The sequence below is a fragment of the Anabas testudineus genome, chromosome 2 (assembly GCF_900324465.2).
Source record: "Anabas testudineus chromosome 2, fAnaTes1.2, whole genome shotgun sequence".
NCBI lineage: Eukaryota > Metazoa > Chordata > Actinopteri > Anabantiformes > Anabantidae > Anabas > Anabas testudineus.
This window is the reverse complement of record NC_046611.1, coordinates 24298487-24313435: the sequence shown is the minus strand read 5'-3', so window position 1 is coordinate 24313435 and position 14949 is coordinate 24298487. Positions and strand designations below refer to the sequence as shown.

Genomic DNA, 14949 nt, shown 5'->3' with positions numbered 1-14949 from the left:
ACAAAATGGGACATTAGATTAATCGCGTTTTCCCTCTGTGAAACATTGAGGCCAGGAACCCCCTGAAGGCCCCTGAAGGGGCCCCGAAACTCCCCACCAGCCCACTTTGAGCCTCCATGACTGCGTATGAAAAGACCCATTCTGCTGCAGAGGGGGGGCCGTCCGGTTGTCTAACTTAACACCCGCCTCCTCAACATGTCAACCAATCCCACGTCAGCACCTCAGCGCGTTTAGCCAATCAATTTCGATTTGTGGCTCCTCTTGTCGCAGCCCAATTTCTGACCAATCAGAAGCGAGGCCGCCTGCACAGTGGGCTGGGCGCGAGAATCGGCGGGATGGACAAAAATCCTAACGCCACACAGGAGGAGAGACGAGTGGGATGGAAACAGCCCCGACAGCCGCTACTGAGAGAAGAGTGCTGGTCCCTTCAAGTCCGCTTTGACTTTCGATGCTGCGATATATAAAGAAACAAGTGCCAGAAGAAGACACCGCGACGTTCTTGTATGAAAAAATGCTACCGCCATCGCAGAAGGCTTTTACCGAGAGAGCGTAATTATATGGACTGGACACTAATTTAGCTCGCTAGCTAGCCGAATAATGCTAGCTAGAAACTGCTAGAATAAACCAGTAATGACTGACACCGTCTTCTATGGATGCACTGGTTCATCTTTGAAAAGAAAAAGGCTCAGTCAACCTACCGACTGTCATGGACAACGTGAAATCGCGCAGGTGGGTGCCAGCAGTGCTGGTGCAGTGCTGTTTCTAATCATCCAGTTCGCTACGTTAGCCACCTGTCTGTCACAATAACAAGCGCTTCCACGCATCTTTAATTAAAAACAAAAAACATAAAATGGTTTGGGCTGCGTGTCCAGTTGATACAGCATGAGTATTAGTTCAAGTGTCTTCTCTGACAGCGCCGTGTTTGCACCTGCACAGTTAACGCTGTGCTGTAGCCTATGAGGTTTCTGAATGGTTATCAATGAAGAACAACGTGTTACCTGCAGCAGATACACAGTAATACATATAACTAACTAACTGAACTCATGGTTAATGATGCATTCCTCTCGGTAGCCTAAAAACAAGCATGGATAGTGTAAAACACGATGCTTTAATTTGAAAGTTATTACTCAGTGTATTGAAACAGATGTTTTAAATATGGGCTACACTGCTATCTAAATAATGTTGTAACAATTCAGTATATTTATGCTGAATAATCTTTGCTTGAAAGGCGCGCAGTCCATTGTTAAACAGCTGTTATGTAATAGCAGCATCCTAGAAAACACAGTAGCTGTGGCAGGTCAGCCTGAATATTTACAATAAATAACAGGACAACAGAGGCTATAACAAACAAAACATATGAAATGGGAGCGTTGTTTTCACCAAACAGCTTATTTGGGCAACAGTGTTTCTACCAAGAGCAATAAAGCCAGTGGGTAAAAGTACCCAACAGTTCCCAAAGAAAAGTACAGAAGAAAACAAGTTTGTAATTTGATAAGCTGCCGCCCAGACAGGCAAAGCAATCATTGTTTACAACAGCTAGTTGCACAAAACTGAGGTTGTTTGCAGTTGATGTCCCACGTTATAATTATTCATAATAAAACACAATATTAGCCTTCTGCTGAAATGATAGGTTGATTTTTTGATTAGTTGATTATCATAAGAGTAAATAGCAGAAAATGCAGATTTTAGTAACAATTCAGGGTTTTTCTGTATTTCAGATTTTAAACTTTATACTGTTTATAACTATTTTTACACCTGTTGGTCAAACACAATAAGGAATTTGCAGATGTGTCCTTGAATAATGGGAAATTGTAAATAGCTATTTAACAAAAACATATATAAAAATATTATTGTGTTCACATCTGGAGAATGATGGGTGCTGCTCTCCTTTTGCATCCTCTGTCTGAAATGTCCTATTAAGAGTTTCAGTGATGATGAAGTATCTAATGCAGGAAACACTGAAAGTGAAGGGTTGGTACATAGGTCTGTTAGTTTTACAGTAAGTGGCTCATTCATTCAGCTGACACTACAGCTGTTTCTTTTATAATTTTTGAAAACATTTGAGTTTCATTGTTGTGTTCAGGCAAAATTAAGTGTGTAAAAATTAAATGTGTTAAAGTGTGTAAAGGTGGTAATGTAAGTATGTCTGTTTTTTGGAACTTTTTTGAATAACTGGACCGTTAAAGCTTTGCTTTTCCTCTGACCACACCCCAGTTTGCCGCCTCCTCAATCTCAAAGACACGCACACACTCACACACCTCTGGAGGTGAAAGAGCCTGTTGATTTGGGAGCACCCCTTTCCTTCAGCCCAGTTATGTCCCTCCTTCCTGTTTAGGCTTAGGATCCAGACTCACTTCCCCACATCCCTTTGCTGACTTGACTTTGACTTGGGCCACAGCAAAATTAATTTGCCATGTTTAATGCATTCTCCATGTGTGATTTTTAATCCTATTATATTTTTGTTGTTCAGCAGAAAGTTATGTGGAAACACAGTGTGCTGCAACTTGCTAACTTGTCAACACATTAAGTACACAATAATGTGTTCTTTTACCTAGTCATTTAAGTACAGTATGTGTGTATTTCTGTTGAATCCATCACTATCTTTTATTACATTTTTTGCTTAGTTATTTACTTAGTGTTTTATTCAGAAACCATTTAAATATATTTAAAATAGTAGTAGTAGTAGTAAAATGGTTATAATTTAGAATGTCAAAATCTGTATCTGATGAATTGTCCAAGCGTGTTTGCACATTTAGGGAATTTGACTCCGGTTGTTAGTGGCGCCATTTATTTATACACGATAACAATAACAAGGAAATATGGCAAGACTGAGAGAGCAACATTAGCCAGTCATTCAGAGTCAGTGCAGTAGGATTTTCTTACTTACTTTATCTGTCACTGAGCGAGATTTATCATGTTGCGTGTTTTAGCTTTAGTAGACTGACTAGAAGTGCCTTGAAACTTGTAATGTTTTTATGCTTCCTTTCATAATATTTCCTTTTATTGCTTGTTGTTGTTGTTGACTCTGGCATAAAGGGTAGTATCCCACTACAACCAGCAAGTCTACAGGGTTAGCGTCTTGAGTTCCAGTGCATGTCTGAATGCAGCTTTAGTTTACGATTTTACTTGGTCAAATAAATTTGTTATGAGCTAATACTGGTCACAGTATTAGACTCTTCTTCACACATCATTAAACCTGTATTACATCAAGTAACAAGCCGCCATAGATAGACTTAATGTGAACATCTACTTAAAGCTCTGTATTAACCTAGTGCTCTCCTTGACCGTGAAAGCTTGTGTGGTGACACGATATCCATTACATTAGAGAGCTTTGCATTATGCATTATGCATTTACAAGCATATATGATATTTGAATGCATAAGTACATACTAATGCAAAATACAGTACTAATACAGTTCTCTGTGCAAACTGTTTCCAAACAATCTCAAATTCATATTATTATTTCTGTTTACAGTTGTTTACATTGATTTTTTTAAATGGCTCCATTAAGACAATCTTATTTTCTCTCTCCACATTGGCCTTGTGTATTTTTAGCAACGATGAGGATGAAGAGTTGCACTCCACGGATCCAGAAAGTAAAGAGAAGAGCAAAGATAAAAAGACACTGTGCAAAGTAAAGTGGTCCCGAGATGAGGTACGTTCATCCGAGGTTAGGGCTTGCATGGGGCTCATTGATTGAATGTATGAAATAGAGATTTTCTGTTGTTTGAGATTTATATTTTATCTTCTTGTTTAAAAAAAAAACAAACATGTTTAATTGTGTTGTTTTTCCTTTCTCTTCCACGCCTCTACATTTAAAGGATGAAAAGCTGAAAAGACTTGTCGAGCAACATGGAACTGACTCCTGGAAATTAATAGCTAACCTTTTTCCAGTAAGTACTCAATGTGATTTGTCTGCATTAGCTCTTAATTAACAGTAGTATTTCACTGCTTCGTGCCAACTAGTTCATCTCTCTCCACTGTAACACTTATTAACTATCCAAACCTTTTGTGTAATCTCATAATTAACATGAATCCTTAATAGGATGCTTTTAACAGTGATAGTGAGCTGATGGTGACTGGAGAGGTAGATTTATTTACAGCTGTATGGAGCAGGTATAACTAGGCACTAATGTTGAGTAATGAGGTGCTGTTCTTTGTACGACTCTGTCACAGGGGAGGACAGATGGCCAATGTCAGCATCGCTGGCAGAAGGTGCTCAATCCAGAGCTGGTGAAAGGACCCTGGACAAAAGAGGAGGATCAAAAGGTAAGAAGAGCTGGGAGTTCTTGTTCTGTACAGAAAGAGGGATGACAAAATAGGTAAATGATAGGGGAGACAGAAGGAAGGTTTGGGGAGTGTCAAGAGCAAGTGAAAAAACACAATACAAAACAAATGCCACAATAAGTAATGTGTCTTTTACCTTCAGAGCAAAAGGGCTGTACACATGTGCTAGTTTGGCTCCTGCTTGTTTATAAATGCTCCACATCATCATTCCTAATAAAACACAGATTTTCTGAGTCACTACTTTAGAGCCCAGCCCCCTTTTGCACAGAGTTGAGCTTAAAATACCTCCTTATGTTCTAAGATGAGAAAGGCATTCCCTAAATGGGTCACTGTTCTTCGGGAATGTCAAGAATGGTGTTCACTTCCCCAAAAAATGTTTTCATCATAAAAGAAACAGAACTACGCTGTTTTTGTTTTTTTCATCTGTGAGAGAAACAGCCAAACAAACTGCTGCTATAGTGGAAGCTTTCTAAACACTGGAGCTGCTGTTGACTAGAAATGAGAAATGACAAGATGTCTTTTCTTGCTCTTGTACATACCCCCTGACTACGTAGTCACTTAAGAATGTACAGTATAAGTGTTGGTTGACTAACAGCAACACAGGGGTGTTGGTCAAGGATGCTCGGATACTTTCAAATCTTTTGTCCTGACTTAATCTTAACACAGTGGCACAGTACTGCGATCACTGAGACACACAGATGTTTAGGTTTGTAAGAAGAACAAACACAAAGTTATAAAAATACAAGGAAGCTGATTTCCTAGTCACACACACCTTTAAAGTGTGGTGCTGCTGGTGAATTGAGAAAATTGACCTAGTTGCTTTCTGGAGATCTAGAAACATATTGATAAATGTCTTCCTGAGTTCTCTTTATCCACCCTTAATATTTGTCCCCTTGTTAGGGTAGACTTCTGCTGGTGTCTCTAAAATGTGTTGATAGATCTCAGTAAATCTATGTGAACCACCCTGCTTGTGAGGTGCTTAAATAAAATACCCCACCACTTCTTGTTGTGTTGTCCCTCTTTGACCTTGCAGTAGCCGATGCAGTCAGTACCAGCAGAGTAGGTCAACCAGTTGTTGGGGACACAGGATTTTCATTATTTCCTTCCACAACATTTGGTACAGCTGTGTTGCTTGTGGAGCAGAGCGAGGAATCCCCTCCCTTAGATCAACATCTTGAAAGAGTAGCTTGGTGTACAGATGGCTGGGGTCAAGGACAATGAGGTGTAAAACAGCCAGAAAATAGGGGTCTGCCCACAGCTCATGGTCAAAGCCTCTGTCATACTGAGGTGTAATGCAACAGAGCTGGCTGCTGGAAAGGATTAATGTATCAGCATTTAGTAGGTGGTATTCCTTTGGGAAGGTTTCCTTCTGAAGTCTTAAAACATGCTTTTTATTCTTGTTGGGTATATATCTACTGATTGATGTAGGTAGGGTCACCTTGGACTGCCATCTCATGAAGCTTCTTGGCATCTATTGTACCTACTCCTTTCTAATACTAAACTGTTTGATGCCTAGGATCAATAGCTGGTTAGTGATAGATAAACCTGACATGGCAGGTCATTTGAGCTCTGGAACATCACAATAGCTCTGTGGTGATAGGTTGAAGATGAGTAGGTATGTTAAAATTATAGTTGCATCTGTTTGGTTTTACTAGTTCAGCTACACTGGGTTTCTTGCCACAAATCACCAGGTTTTAAGGTTTATAATCTTAAAAGTCTGAATCCTGGTGCCAACAAAGACCAGTGTGAAAGTGTCAATATGTAGAAGCCAACTGATGACAGTGGTTAAATTACCACCTTTAAGGTCAATTTGATTTGCAGTAGATTCATCAGCTGGGTCCAAGTGAGCTCTGCCCACAGTTGTAGTCAGAATCATGCATCATCCTTTCATTCATAAAATAAAAGATGAAAGAATTGTTCAAGAGGATTCATTATATTGTTTATTTTGAATTCAACCCTAAAATTCCTTTTTCTGATGGTGTTTGGCAGGTTATCGACCTGGTTCACAAGTATGGGCCCAAGCGCTGGTCAGTAATAGCAAAACATCTCCAAGGAAGAATTGGGAAACAGTGCCGTGAACGGTGGCACAATCACCTTAACCCTGAGGTGAAGAAGTCTTCATGGACTCAGGAAGAGGATCAAATTATCTATGAGGCCCACAAACGTCTTGGCAACCGCTGGGCAGAGATCTCCAAACTTCTTCCTGGACGGTACAATAATTATCACAAATACACTGGTTGTCTTTTTGTTTTTTACACCTATTTTATGTGTGCGTGAGATTAAAAAGGTAATTGTTACCCCAACAGGACAGACAACTCCATCAAAAACCACTGGAACTCCACCATGAGGAGGAAAGTGGAACACGAGGGCTACCTGCAAGATGGCTGCAAGACTTTCACTTCTACTCATACTGGAGGGAAGCGACGCCACCACAGGCCATGTCCTCCAACTCCAACAGAGCCTCAGCACTGTGACCGCAGTCCCCTACCAATATCAGGAGGCAACCAGGTCTGATGTCTTTACAGTAAATGGTGATTTTTCTTTCAATTTGTTGTCGTAATTTTTTTAGCTTGACAGTGATGCTTTGTGTTTTAGATGGTGGGATATTCATATGATCCTCACAATGGCCACTTGGAGAGTCTTCCTGACGATTCAGGCTTTATACAAGTGAGTCTTTGTGTTATTCTTTGCATGCTAATGGTAAAAACATGTCATCCTCTTAAATTTCTGGACTTTGATTGTAGCTATCCTTGTGATTTGCTAACTCTGGACTTCAAATCAAGCACTTGAATGTCCTGTTACTTTCATCTAACATTTAATAACAGACAAAAGGGAATACATGACAAAGTCTCCCTTGAATATTATATGTGTAAATCTGTTGTTTGTCCGGTTTTCTTAACTTCTTCCTTTCCTCCTGTCCTCTCAACCCGTCCTCCCTGACGTTTCTTTATTCCAGCCATCCTGCCTGGATGATCCTGACAAAGAACAAAGAATTAAGGAGCTTGAGCTGCTGCTTATGTCAGCAGAGAATGAAGTCCAGCGACAAGTGCAGTGCAGAGGTCCATGTGTAAGAACACACTCTGAATGTGTGTTAGCATACGTAGTCAGCATAGCCTGTGTGTTTGTAGCTTACATACACTGTAAAAAGAGTCATTTTAATATTAAATAATGCTACTTACCTGAGTCTTAAAATCCAATTAAATTGATATTAAGACAGAATGTCACAAAAGCTCTTAAAGTATGTGTCTATTATGGCTTTGTCTGGTTTTATTAAGAACATACTAACACTAACGAGACACCGAATTATAGAAAATTCCCCAAACTCTTCTCCTCGGTGCACTTTAACAATATTTTAAGACTCAAGTCCAAGTGAACTTTTTGCAGTGTATACATATAAAAATGAGAATGGCCCATATGTTTGTGTGCCTGTTGCCTCATTTGCTGTAGTGTTGCTATAGTAACTACTTTCCCCATTTCGCTACTCATTCAGATTGCTCCCTCATCCCCTCACTATGCCCATGGCCACCCAGCAGTCTGGTTTTTACTTAAGCACTCTGTCTCTCCTGTTTCAGTTCTCTCCCTCCTGACATTGTCTTCACATTTCATTCTCTGCATTAATTTAATTTGTCAGCAACTTCACGTTGTATGATTAATTGGTCAAGATTGGCCTGATATACTATAATATTGCCAGTGTTTCCCATACTTTGCAAACAAAAAATGCAAATTTGCTTTTACACAACATTTAACGATTTCTTGCCATGAAATCAGAAAGCATTATTTTACTGTAGACAAAGATCAAATATCTGTGTTCTCTCACTTGTGTCCCTCAGAGTTTGGAGCAGTACTCGACTTGGTCAGACAGTTTGTCAGATGACACAATGACCACAAGTAGCAACAGTCTGGAGGAGCAAGCCGAGAGAAGAACCTGGAGGGGCCCAGAAATTACCCAGAGACCTCAGCTTCCTGTCTCCCCCAGCAAGTTTCTGGCTGTGGAAGCCAGCACTGTACTCTCCACCCTGCAGACAATACCTGAGTTTGCAGAGACCATGGAGCTTATAGACTCAGTAAGTAATAGAAAGAGACTTGGATGAAAATGATTTCAGTGTGAATTGGCTGATCAGTGGTCATGATTGTGTTAAAGAACTACTGTAGATGTGTTTTGCTCTACAGGACCCTGCTGTATGGAGCGACGTAGCCAGTTTTGACCTGTCAGAGACAACGACACCCCCCAGGCACAACCAAGCAGGATACACCACACTCCTACAAGAGAGAACGATTGACAATTCAATGAGCTATGCAGTGGACACTCCTACTACCATCTCAGGCCACGACAAGAGCAGCAGTACTCCATTTGGTCTGGGCAGTGTGACTTCTGTGACTCCCATCAATTCATCAAAACAGGGGACTACTGGGAAGAGAAGAAGACGACAGCGGGGAGAGCCGTCTCCATTGTGCGACAGGGCCTGTTTCTCCTTCTTGGACAATATTTCAGATTCTCCTAAGAAAACGCCCACAAAGTCACTGCCATTTACCCCATCACAAGTAAATTAAATTTGTTTTTCTTTCTCTGTATACCCAAGCCCCACCTTAGCCACCTAACTTGTCATGGATTTGTTAGTTAAAATCATAGACACTATGGTTGCACTGTTCATGTTGCTTATACTGTATGCCTTGTCTTTCTGTTTCCCCAGTTGTGCAACATATCAGGGGCAGAGCATCTGAATCTGGATAACCCTGCCCTCACTTCAACTCCCGTGTGTGGTCAAAGGTGTCTCCTCAACACACCAATCCACAAGGAAACTACACCTAAACACGAGAAAGAGAATGATGGGTAAATAAATGTTATACATCCCATAGGTGTTATAAAAGCCAGATGCTTGCTATGTAAACTTCCACAGGAATTTTAATTTAATACAGTTTCAGGAGAGTACTAGGTGAATAATATTCTGTGTCAACATTTCAGTTCCAGGACCCCAAAATTTCATAAAACTGTAATGATGCCAACCCCAAGGACACCAACGCCCTTCAAAAATGCTTTGGCTGCTCAGGAGAAAATGCATGGGCCCTTAAAGATGGAGGTAAGCAGTCTTACTTTTGGTTGCCAATTTATACAGTATATAGTTGTCTCCACATGTGGATGTATTTAAATGTTGTTTGTTTTGTTTGTTTTTCATTCAGCCACAGCCTTTGGCATTTCTAGAAGAAGACATTCGAGAAGTTCTGAAACAGGAGACAGGAGCAGACATCTTCAACAGAGCGGACATCCAGCAAGACTACAGAATATGGAAACATAATGTATGGGTAGTATCTCTGTTATCAGAAGAAAACTAATTCATCTTTTAGTACAAGAAATCTAAAAAAAAAAAAAAGACATATATATGATTTTCTGCTATTTTTATCTTGGAATTTTGTTTTCAGATGGATGGCCCAGCTAGAAAGGTGCGCAAGGCCCTTGTGCTGGACCCCTGGGGTAAAGACGGTCTCAGTGTCCAGCTCTTCCAAGATCAGCTCAACAATTCACAAGTAAGTTAGTGGTTCAAAGTCAGACTCTGTAGCTACTAAAGATGTGAAAACCTGCTTTTGTTGACATGTGCCTGACAGGGTATAATCATTCTGAAACTGTGACGCACGTTCATGATCTCAGTCTCATCCCTCCCCGCTGGAGACATTCCAGTGGAGTCTCTCATATATTATTACTCTTTAACTCTAAAAACTCGAAACAATATCCCAGAAATCTGATATTTATTGTATGGTGTCCAGAGTAGCTAGCAGCCAGCAGTTATCTGGAAATTGATTCATGGCAAATGGACTTCCTTATTGTTTGGTCACAACATTTCACTATAAATGAGCTATGATGAGCAGGCCAGCTGCCACAACTCAACTTCCAGGGTCCATAAGTTGCTGCTCCAATGTGCTGCATTCAGGGACAGTACAGAGCATATAGCAGAATAGCAGATGCATTTGGGGACAGTAGATCCCAACCCTAAAATAGAAAAACAACACAAACTGAGATAAGAACCAAATGGTGGATTTGGAAAATCATTAAACTAGTAACACAGTACTTGAGTGGCTGTACATAACCCTAAAGACCTACTCTCTACTTACCGGGAAACTCCTTCTCTCTGTGTTGGTGTACAAATATGTGTTTTGTTTAAAACGATTGTGTGTTTTATTGACCTGTTTAAGCTTTAAGGTTGTGTCTAATTGTAACGATGCATTTTCAATTATACAGGATTTCAAATAAGTTTAGAGTCCCCATTGCTTCTGTTGTTAATTCAGTACTTGTCATATTGTGAAAATGTCATATTGTAGGTGCCAGATGAAAGTCTACTGACAAGCTCCTCACTGATTACTCTGATCCCTGAGCAAGAGGACAGTAGCCGCCCTTTGGTTTCTGACAGAGAGGAACCCCCTTTAGTCCTTGAACATCGCTTTACCAGCCCCCGGGTGAAGAAGCTCCCCACCACCCGCAAAGCACCAAAACTTGCTCCTCTACATGTATGTAGGCGCAAAAATAGCATAGAACTTATTGTTAGCCTGTGTATATTTCAGACAACCAGCAAAACAATCAAGGTCATTGTACCAGTTTTTATTTTTTATTTTTTTCTGTTTTAGTAAAGGAATACTTCTACTTTAACCGTTTGTCACATTTTTTCTCACATTGCCTGCAGGTGAGTGAGTGGGAAGCAGTGGTTTATGGGAAAACAGAGGACCAGCTGATCATGACAGAACAGGCTCGTCAGTACCTGAACCCCTATCCAACATCTGGCTCTACCTCAAGGCCTCTTGTGCTTTGAAGCCGTCCCCTCAGTGCGCAGGCAACACTACTCCACCTGTCCAACACCTAAAACCTCCACTGAATCCTGTAAGAGACAATCCAGTGAATTTCTTTTTTAAATTTTAATATTTTATTTTGAAGGAGACATACACTGCCAAGGACGTCCACAAAGAGACTGCTGGTATTATTTTTAACACTTTTCGAGGTCACTGCCCTTCATTTTTTGATTAGCTGTTTTTTTTGGGGGGGGGGGGGGCTTTCTCAGTTTGCCCTATATTTTAAACAAACACACAACATACACAGCTACATGAGGAGTTTTGTACAGTTAAGTGAAGTGAAGAGGCAGTTTTTTTATGTCGTGCACTAGTCAGTAATGTTGCCACAGCCTGCACATACAATAGGCTTTAGAAATAGTGTTTATTACTAGACGTGGCTGCTTCTAAGTTTATATTGTTAATATATTGTTTAAATGACAAGAAATACATTTTATAATGCAACGCTACTCATCGTGTATCTCCTCCAGCTTGTTCCTAAACGTATCCGTTAAAAAAACACATACATGCAAAATCTGTAGCGTTTTATGGACACCCATGTGTTCTCCTAATCACACCATGGGTTTTGACTAGACACATAAAGTACGGAGGGCAATGTTAACCATCGCCTTTAAATTTCAGAAAGAAAAGAGCTGTCAGTATTGCACTACTGAGTTGATTTTTGCTGTTTTAAGAGCAAACTGGATAGCACTTGTGAAGGTGATGTGAGATCTTTCTAAACAACACAACTTTTCTTTGTTAAGGCCATAATGTCCACCAAGACATTGGTTGAATGTATTTCATTGCAATGTACATGTGTAAAAACCTCAGTAATGGAAGGGTACCTTTATTTCTGTTTTATTTATTATCTCACAGCTCTAAAGCTTAGATATTAATATAATTGGACACCAAGAGTTTTTTTTTTTTTTTTAAAGATATTTAACTTTGCTGATAAAACAGCCTAAAAACCCTCACTTGCTCTGAAGCAGTTCTCTCTGTAATATAAAGTTAAAGGTCACCATCACTTTGGTCCGATGTCACAGTAACAGGTGGTACTGACCAGTTTCCATATCATCAGTGTTCAACGTCAAGCATTTGGTCAAAAAGAATTTACTTGTTAAGCGAAGGCTGTAGGTTTTATTTATTTAATGTTTACTAATTTATTTATTTCTAAAAAAAAAAAAAAAAAACATTTAAGAAATTATTGAAGATTTTTATTGTTTTTTTTTTTTCCTCTCTCTCTTTCAAAATCAGGATTGGGCTGCCATTGAGTTTCATTAGAAAAACATGCACTGCCACTAATTTAATGTTAATTTCTGTCTCTGATCAGACAAGATCTAGCAAATAATCATTGTGTAGTTGTACATGTGATCTTGTAACATATAGATAGGATTATTTTTTCCTTTTGATTTAAATGTGTTCTTTGCTATTAGGTAGCAAGACTCCATCTCCAACCTCTAATCATAGACAAATTGCACTTTTTATTCATCGTTTAAGTTCAGATGTTTATTCATAGTAATGATGTAGCTTGTCCTTTTTTTTAATTTTATTTGTGTGTGTGTGAGCAAGTGGCTGTGTGTTTGTTAAATGAATGTTTCACACTTTGTAATGAATGCTGACATTAAGATCATGCTGCTTGATTTTAACATGTTCTTTTGGTCTACTGCAGACATGTACTTACACTATATACAAGCCCTAAAGCATCAAACTATTTTTAGACTCCTGGGAAAAAAATGACCTGTTACAATCCTTATCAGATCTTCCATGTTAACAGCTTGATTTTTGTCTTTCGTAATCAAACTTTCTATTATCTGGTGCGGTAACACTACACCTATAAGTGGTCCTCTTTGTGTTGTTGGCATTAATTGATCCAGCTATAATCTGGATTATCCTGCTTTAAGCATGTGAGAGAGAAAAGAAGGGAATCTTGTCAGCAAGCTCAATTTGGAAAGATCAGGAGGATACAATATACAACTCTAAGTCAGGAAGTAGACTAAGAGAGACATTTGTATTTGAATCTGGTGGCTGAGATGTGTCTAATCTGTATATATTTGTGTCATGTGTTGTGTTTGTTGGTTTGACTTGTGTCTGTACATTCCATTTGTTAAGTCCAAGTTAATACTGTATGTCCGTATGTTAACAACACTTGGCCGTGTAACATCATAGTAATTAAGTACATAGACAGGATAGTAGCAGCTACCATATACTACTGTAGTTATGCATGAGCGGTACACAAAATGCTGGACTTTACTTTCATTTACAGGCTGAATCACAGATATAACGCTTTTTTTTTTTGTAGGTTTTTCAGTTGACATCATAGGTCAAGGTACCATAGAAATCCGCCAACTGTCTTTGTAACCGTGTACTTAATTTGGAAAAATAAAGGCATTTGTTGCATGATGTCTTCGGTGTGTTCGTATTTCCTTGTCTTTCTCTGCCAAGTATCCCTGTACAAATTAGTGTAGATTACATGGTGTTTTCCAGCAATAAAGATTTTTGATGATCCTTCAGTTTTTCTGACACGCTCACAGCAGGCGTACCAACCTCTTGCCAAAAGACAAATTCTTTGCTTGGCCGTTTACTCGCGCCGTTCTCCACCTTTAATCATATTTTCACTCCAGGTGCAGTTGACAGCCAAGCAGGTGAATTGTTGATGGCTGCGTTTGGTGACTCGGAGTGTTTAAAACTGCCTCCCCTGTCGTGTGTATGTATATGTTGGGATGCTGTCAACTTGGCCTGGGGTCTAGGGACACGAGCCCCCTCCACCAGAACAAGAGGCCTCTCCACAGGGTCAGCTGCTGGCCCTAAAGGGGCCCACTCACCCATGACTTAATGCCCCCGGGCTCCTTTGTCCTCGGGGCTGTTGGTTTTACAGGCCCATTCACTCAATTGCCCTCCAAATGGAGGGAGAAAGAACGTGACAACTTGCCTTATGCTGAAGGAGCAGCAGTGCACACGCATGCAAACAATGTGCACATAAACACACGGGCGCGGCATGCATGCCATGTCCACTTAATCAATCTGTCCTCCCTTTGCTCTTGTTCTTGTACAAGAGGATCTTTTGTTCCTGTGTGATCCACACTAAAAGTTGAAAGATGTCAGAGACCTTTTGCCTCTTAATTGGTTGTTGTCAGCGCTCTTTCCACCTTATGCTTCATGCATGTACTGAAGAGGAGCAAATGTGACTTACTGATACTTAGACAGTACATCATAGATGTTATAATATTTATTAAAATAAATTGTAGAGTTTGACATGTGGTGTCCACTACATTACTTTTCTTATATAGCCTGTTCCCTGGATCTTCAATCGCTGAGTAAGATAAGGTGTAAATATTGTTGTGTCCACCTTTTACACTAAACATGAAAAAGACCCTGTAGGCATATTTCCTCTGCCTTCTTCCTATGAACGAGCAAGAGCACAAACTCTCTCTCTCTCACACACACACACACACACACACACACTATTTGTCTTTGTGTATGCTAGACAGCAGATGGCAGCCCATTATAGGGCTGACAGAGCAGTCATCTGGCAGGCACCCTGTTACCCCTCCTCCCCTTCCTCACCCCCCATTCCCCAAAGACACCCAACACAGCTCAGCAGGCGCAGGACACTTTTAGGCGGGAGAGTCCACGGCTCTGAGCTTGTGTGTGTGTGTGTGTGTGTGTATGTGTGCAAATTAAAATTGGACCCTGGCCTTTCTGTCACATATAGGTCACTGTTTCCACTTGTGTGTGTCAGCGCCTTGTGAGGTAAGTCAGGCTCCCATTTGAGTGAGGACATGCTATGTGTTGAAGCAGCACCCACCTCCAGCATGCCACTTCATCTACATTCAAATGAATCACTTTCAAACC

General features: G+C 40.2%; 1 protein-coding gene across 3 annotated transcripts; it reads left to right on the top strand.

Annotated features, from left to right (window-relative positions):
- The first annotated feature begins 380 nt into the window (after nucleotides 1-380).
- On the top strand, nucleotides 381-13454 carry mybl1 (v-myb avian myeloblastosis viral oncogene homolog-like 1). 3 transcript variants are annotated; one of them, XM_026361205.1, is made up of 16 exons: nucleotides 381-729; nucleotides 3556-3655; nucleotides 3822-3893; nucleotides 4177-4269; nucleotides 6277-6497; nucleotides 6594-6795; nucleotides 6883-6954; nucleotides 7244-7354; nucleotides 8118-8351; nucleotides 8458-8829; nucleotides 8979-9118; nucleotides 9251-9365; nucleotides 9466-9582; nucleotides 9706-9810; nucleotides 10600-10785; nucleotides 10959-13454. In XM_026361205.1, exons 1-16 carry the CDS (start codon nucleotides 707-709, stop codon nucleotides 11082-11084), a joined length of 2289 nt encoding a protein of 762 aa, XP_026216990.1. In that variant the 5' UTR covers nucleotides 381-706; the 3' UTR covers nucleotides 11085-13454. The 3 variants fall into 3 exon arrangements, with proteins under 3 accessions (XP_026216990.1, XP_026216989.1, XP_026216992.1); XM_026361204.1 differs by having other exon boundaries at nucleotides 8440-8829; XM_026361207.1 differs by lacking the exon at nucleotides 7244-7354 and having other exon boundaries at nucleotides 8440-8829.
- Nucleotides 13455-14949: the final 1495 nt, after the last annotated feature.

What these genes read in the sequence shown, in the direction of transcription:
- mybl1 (XM_026361204.1), top strand. Translation starts at nt 707, where the DNA reads ATGGACAACGTGAAATCGCGCAG. An exon ending in GACAACGTGAAATCGCGCAG is followed by an intron (nt 730 to 3,555) that starts GTGGGTGCCAGC and finishes GTGTATTTTTAG; the next exon opens with CAACGATGAGGATGAAGAGT. An exon ending in TGCCATTTACCCCATCACAA is followed by an intron (nt 8,830 to 8,978) that starts GTAAATTAAATT and finishes CTGTTTCCCCAG; the next exon opens with TTGTGCAACATATCAGGGGC.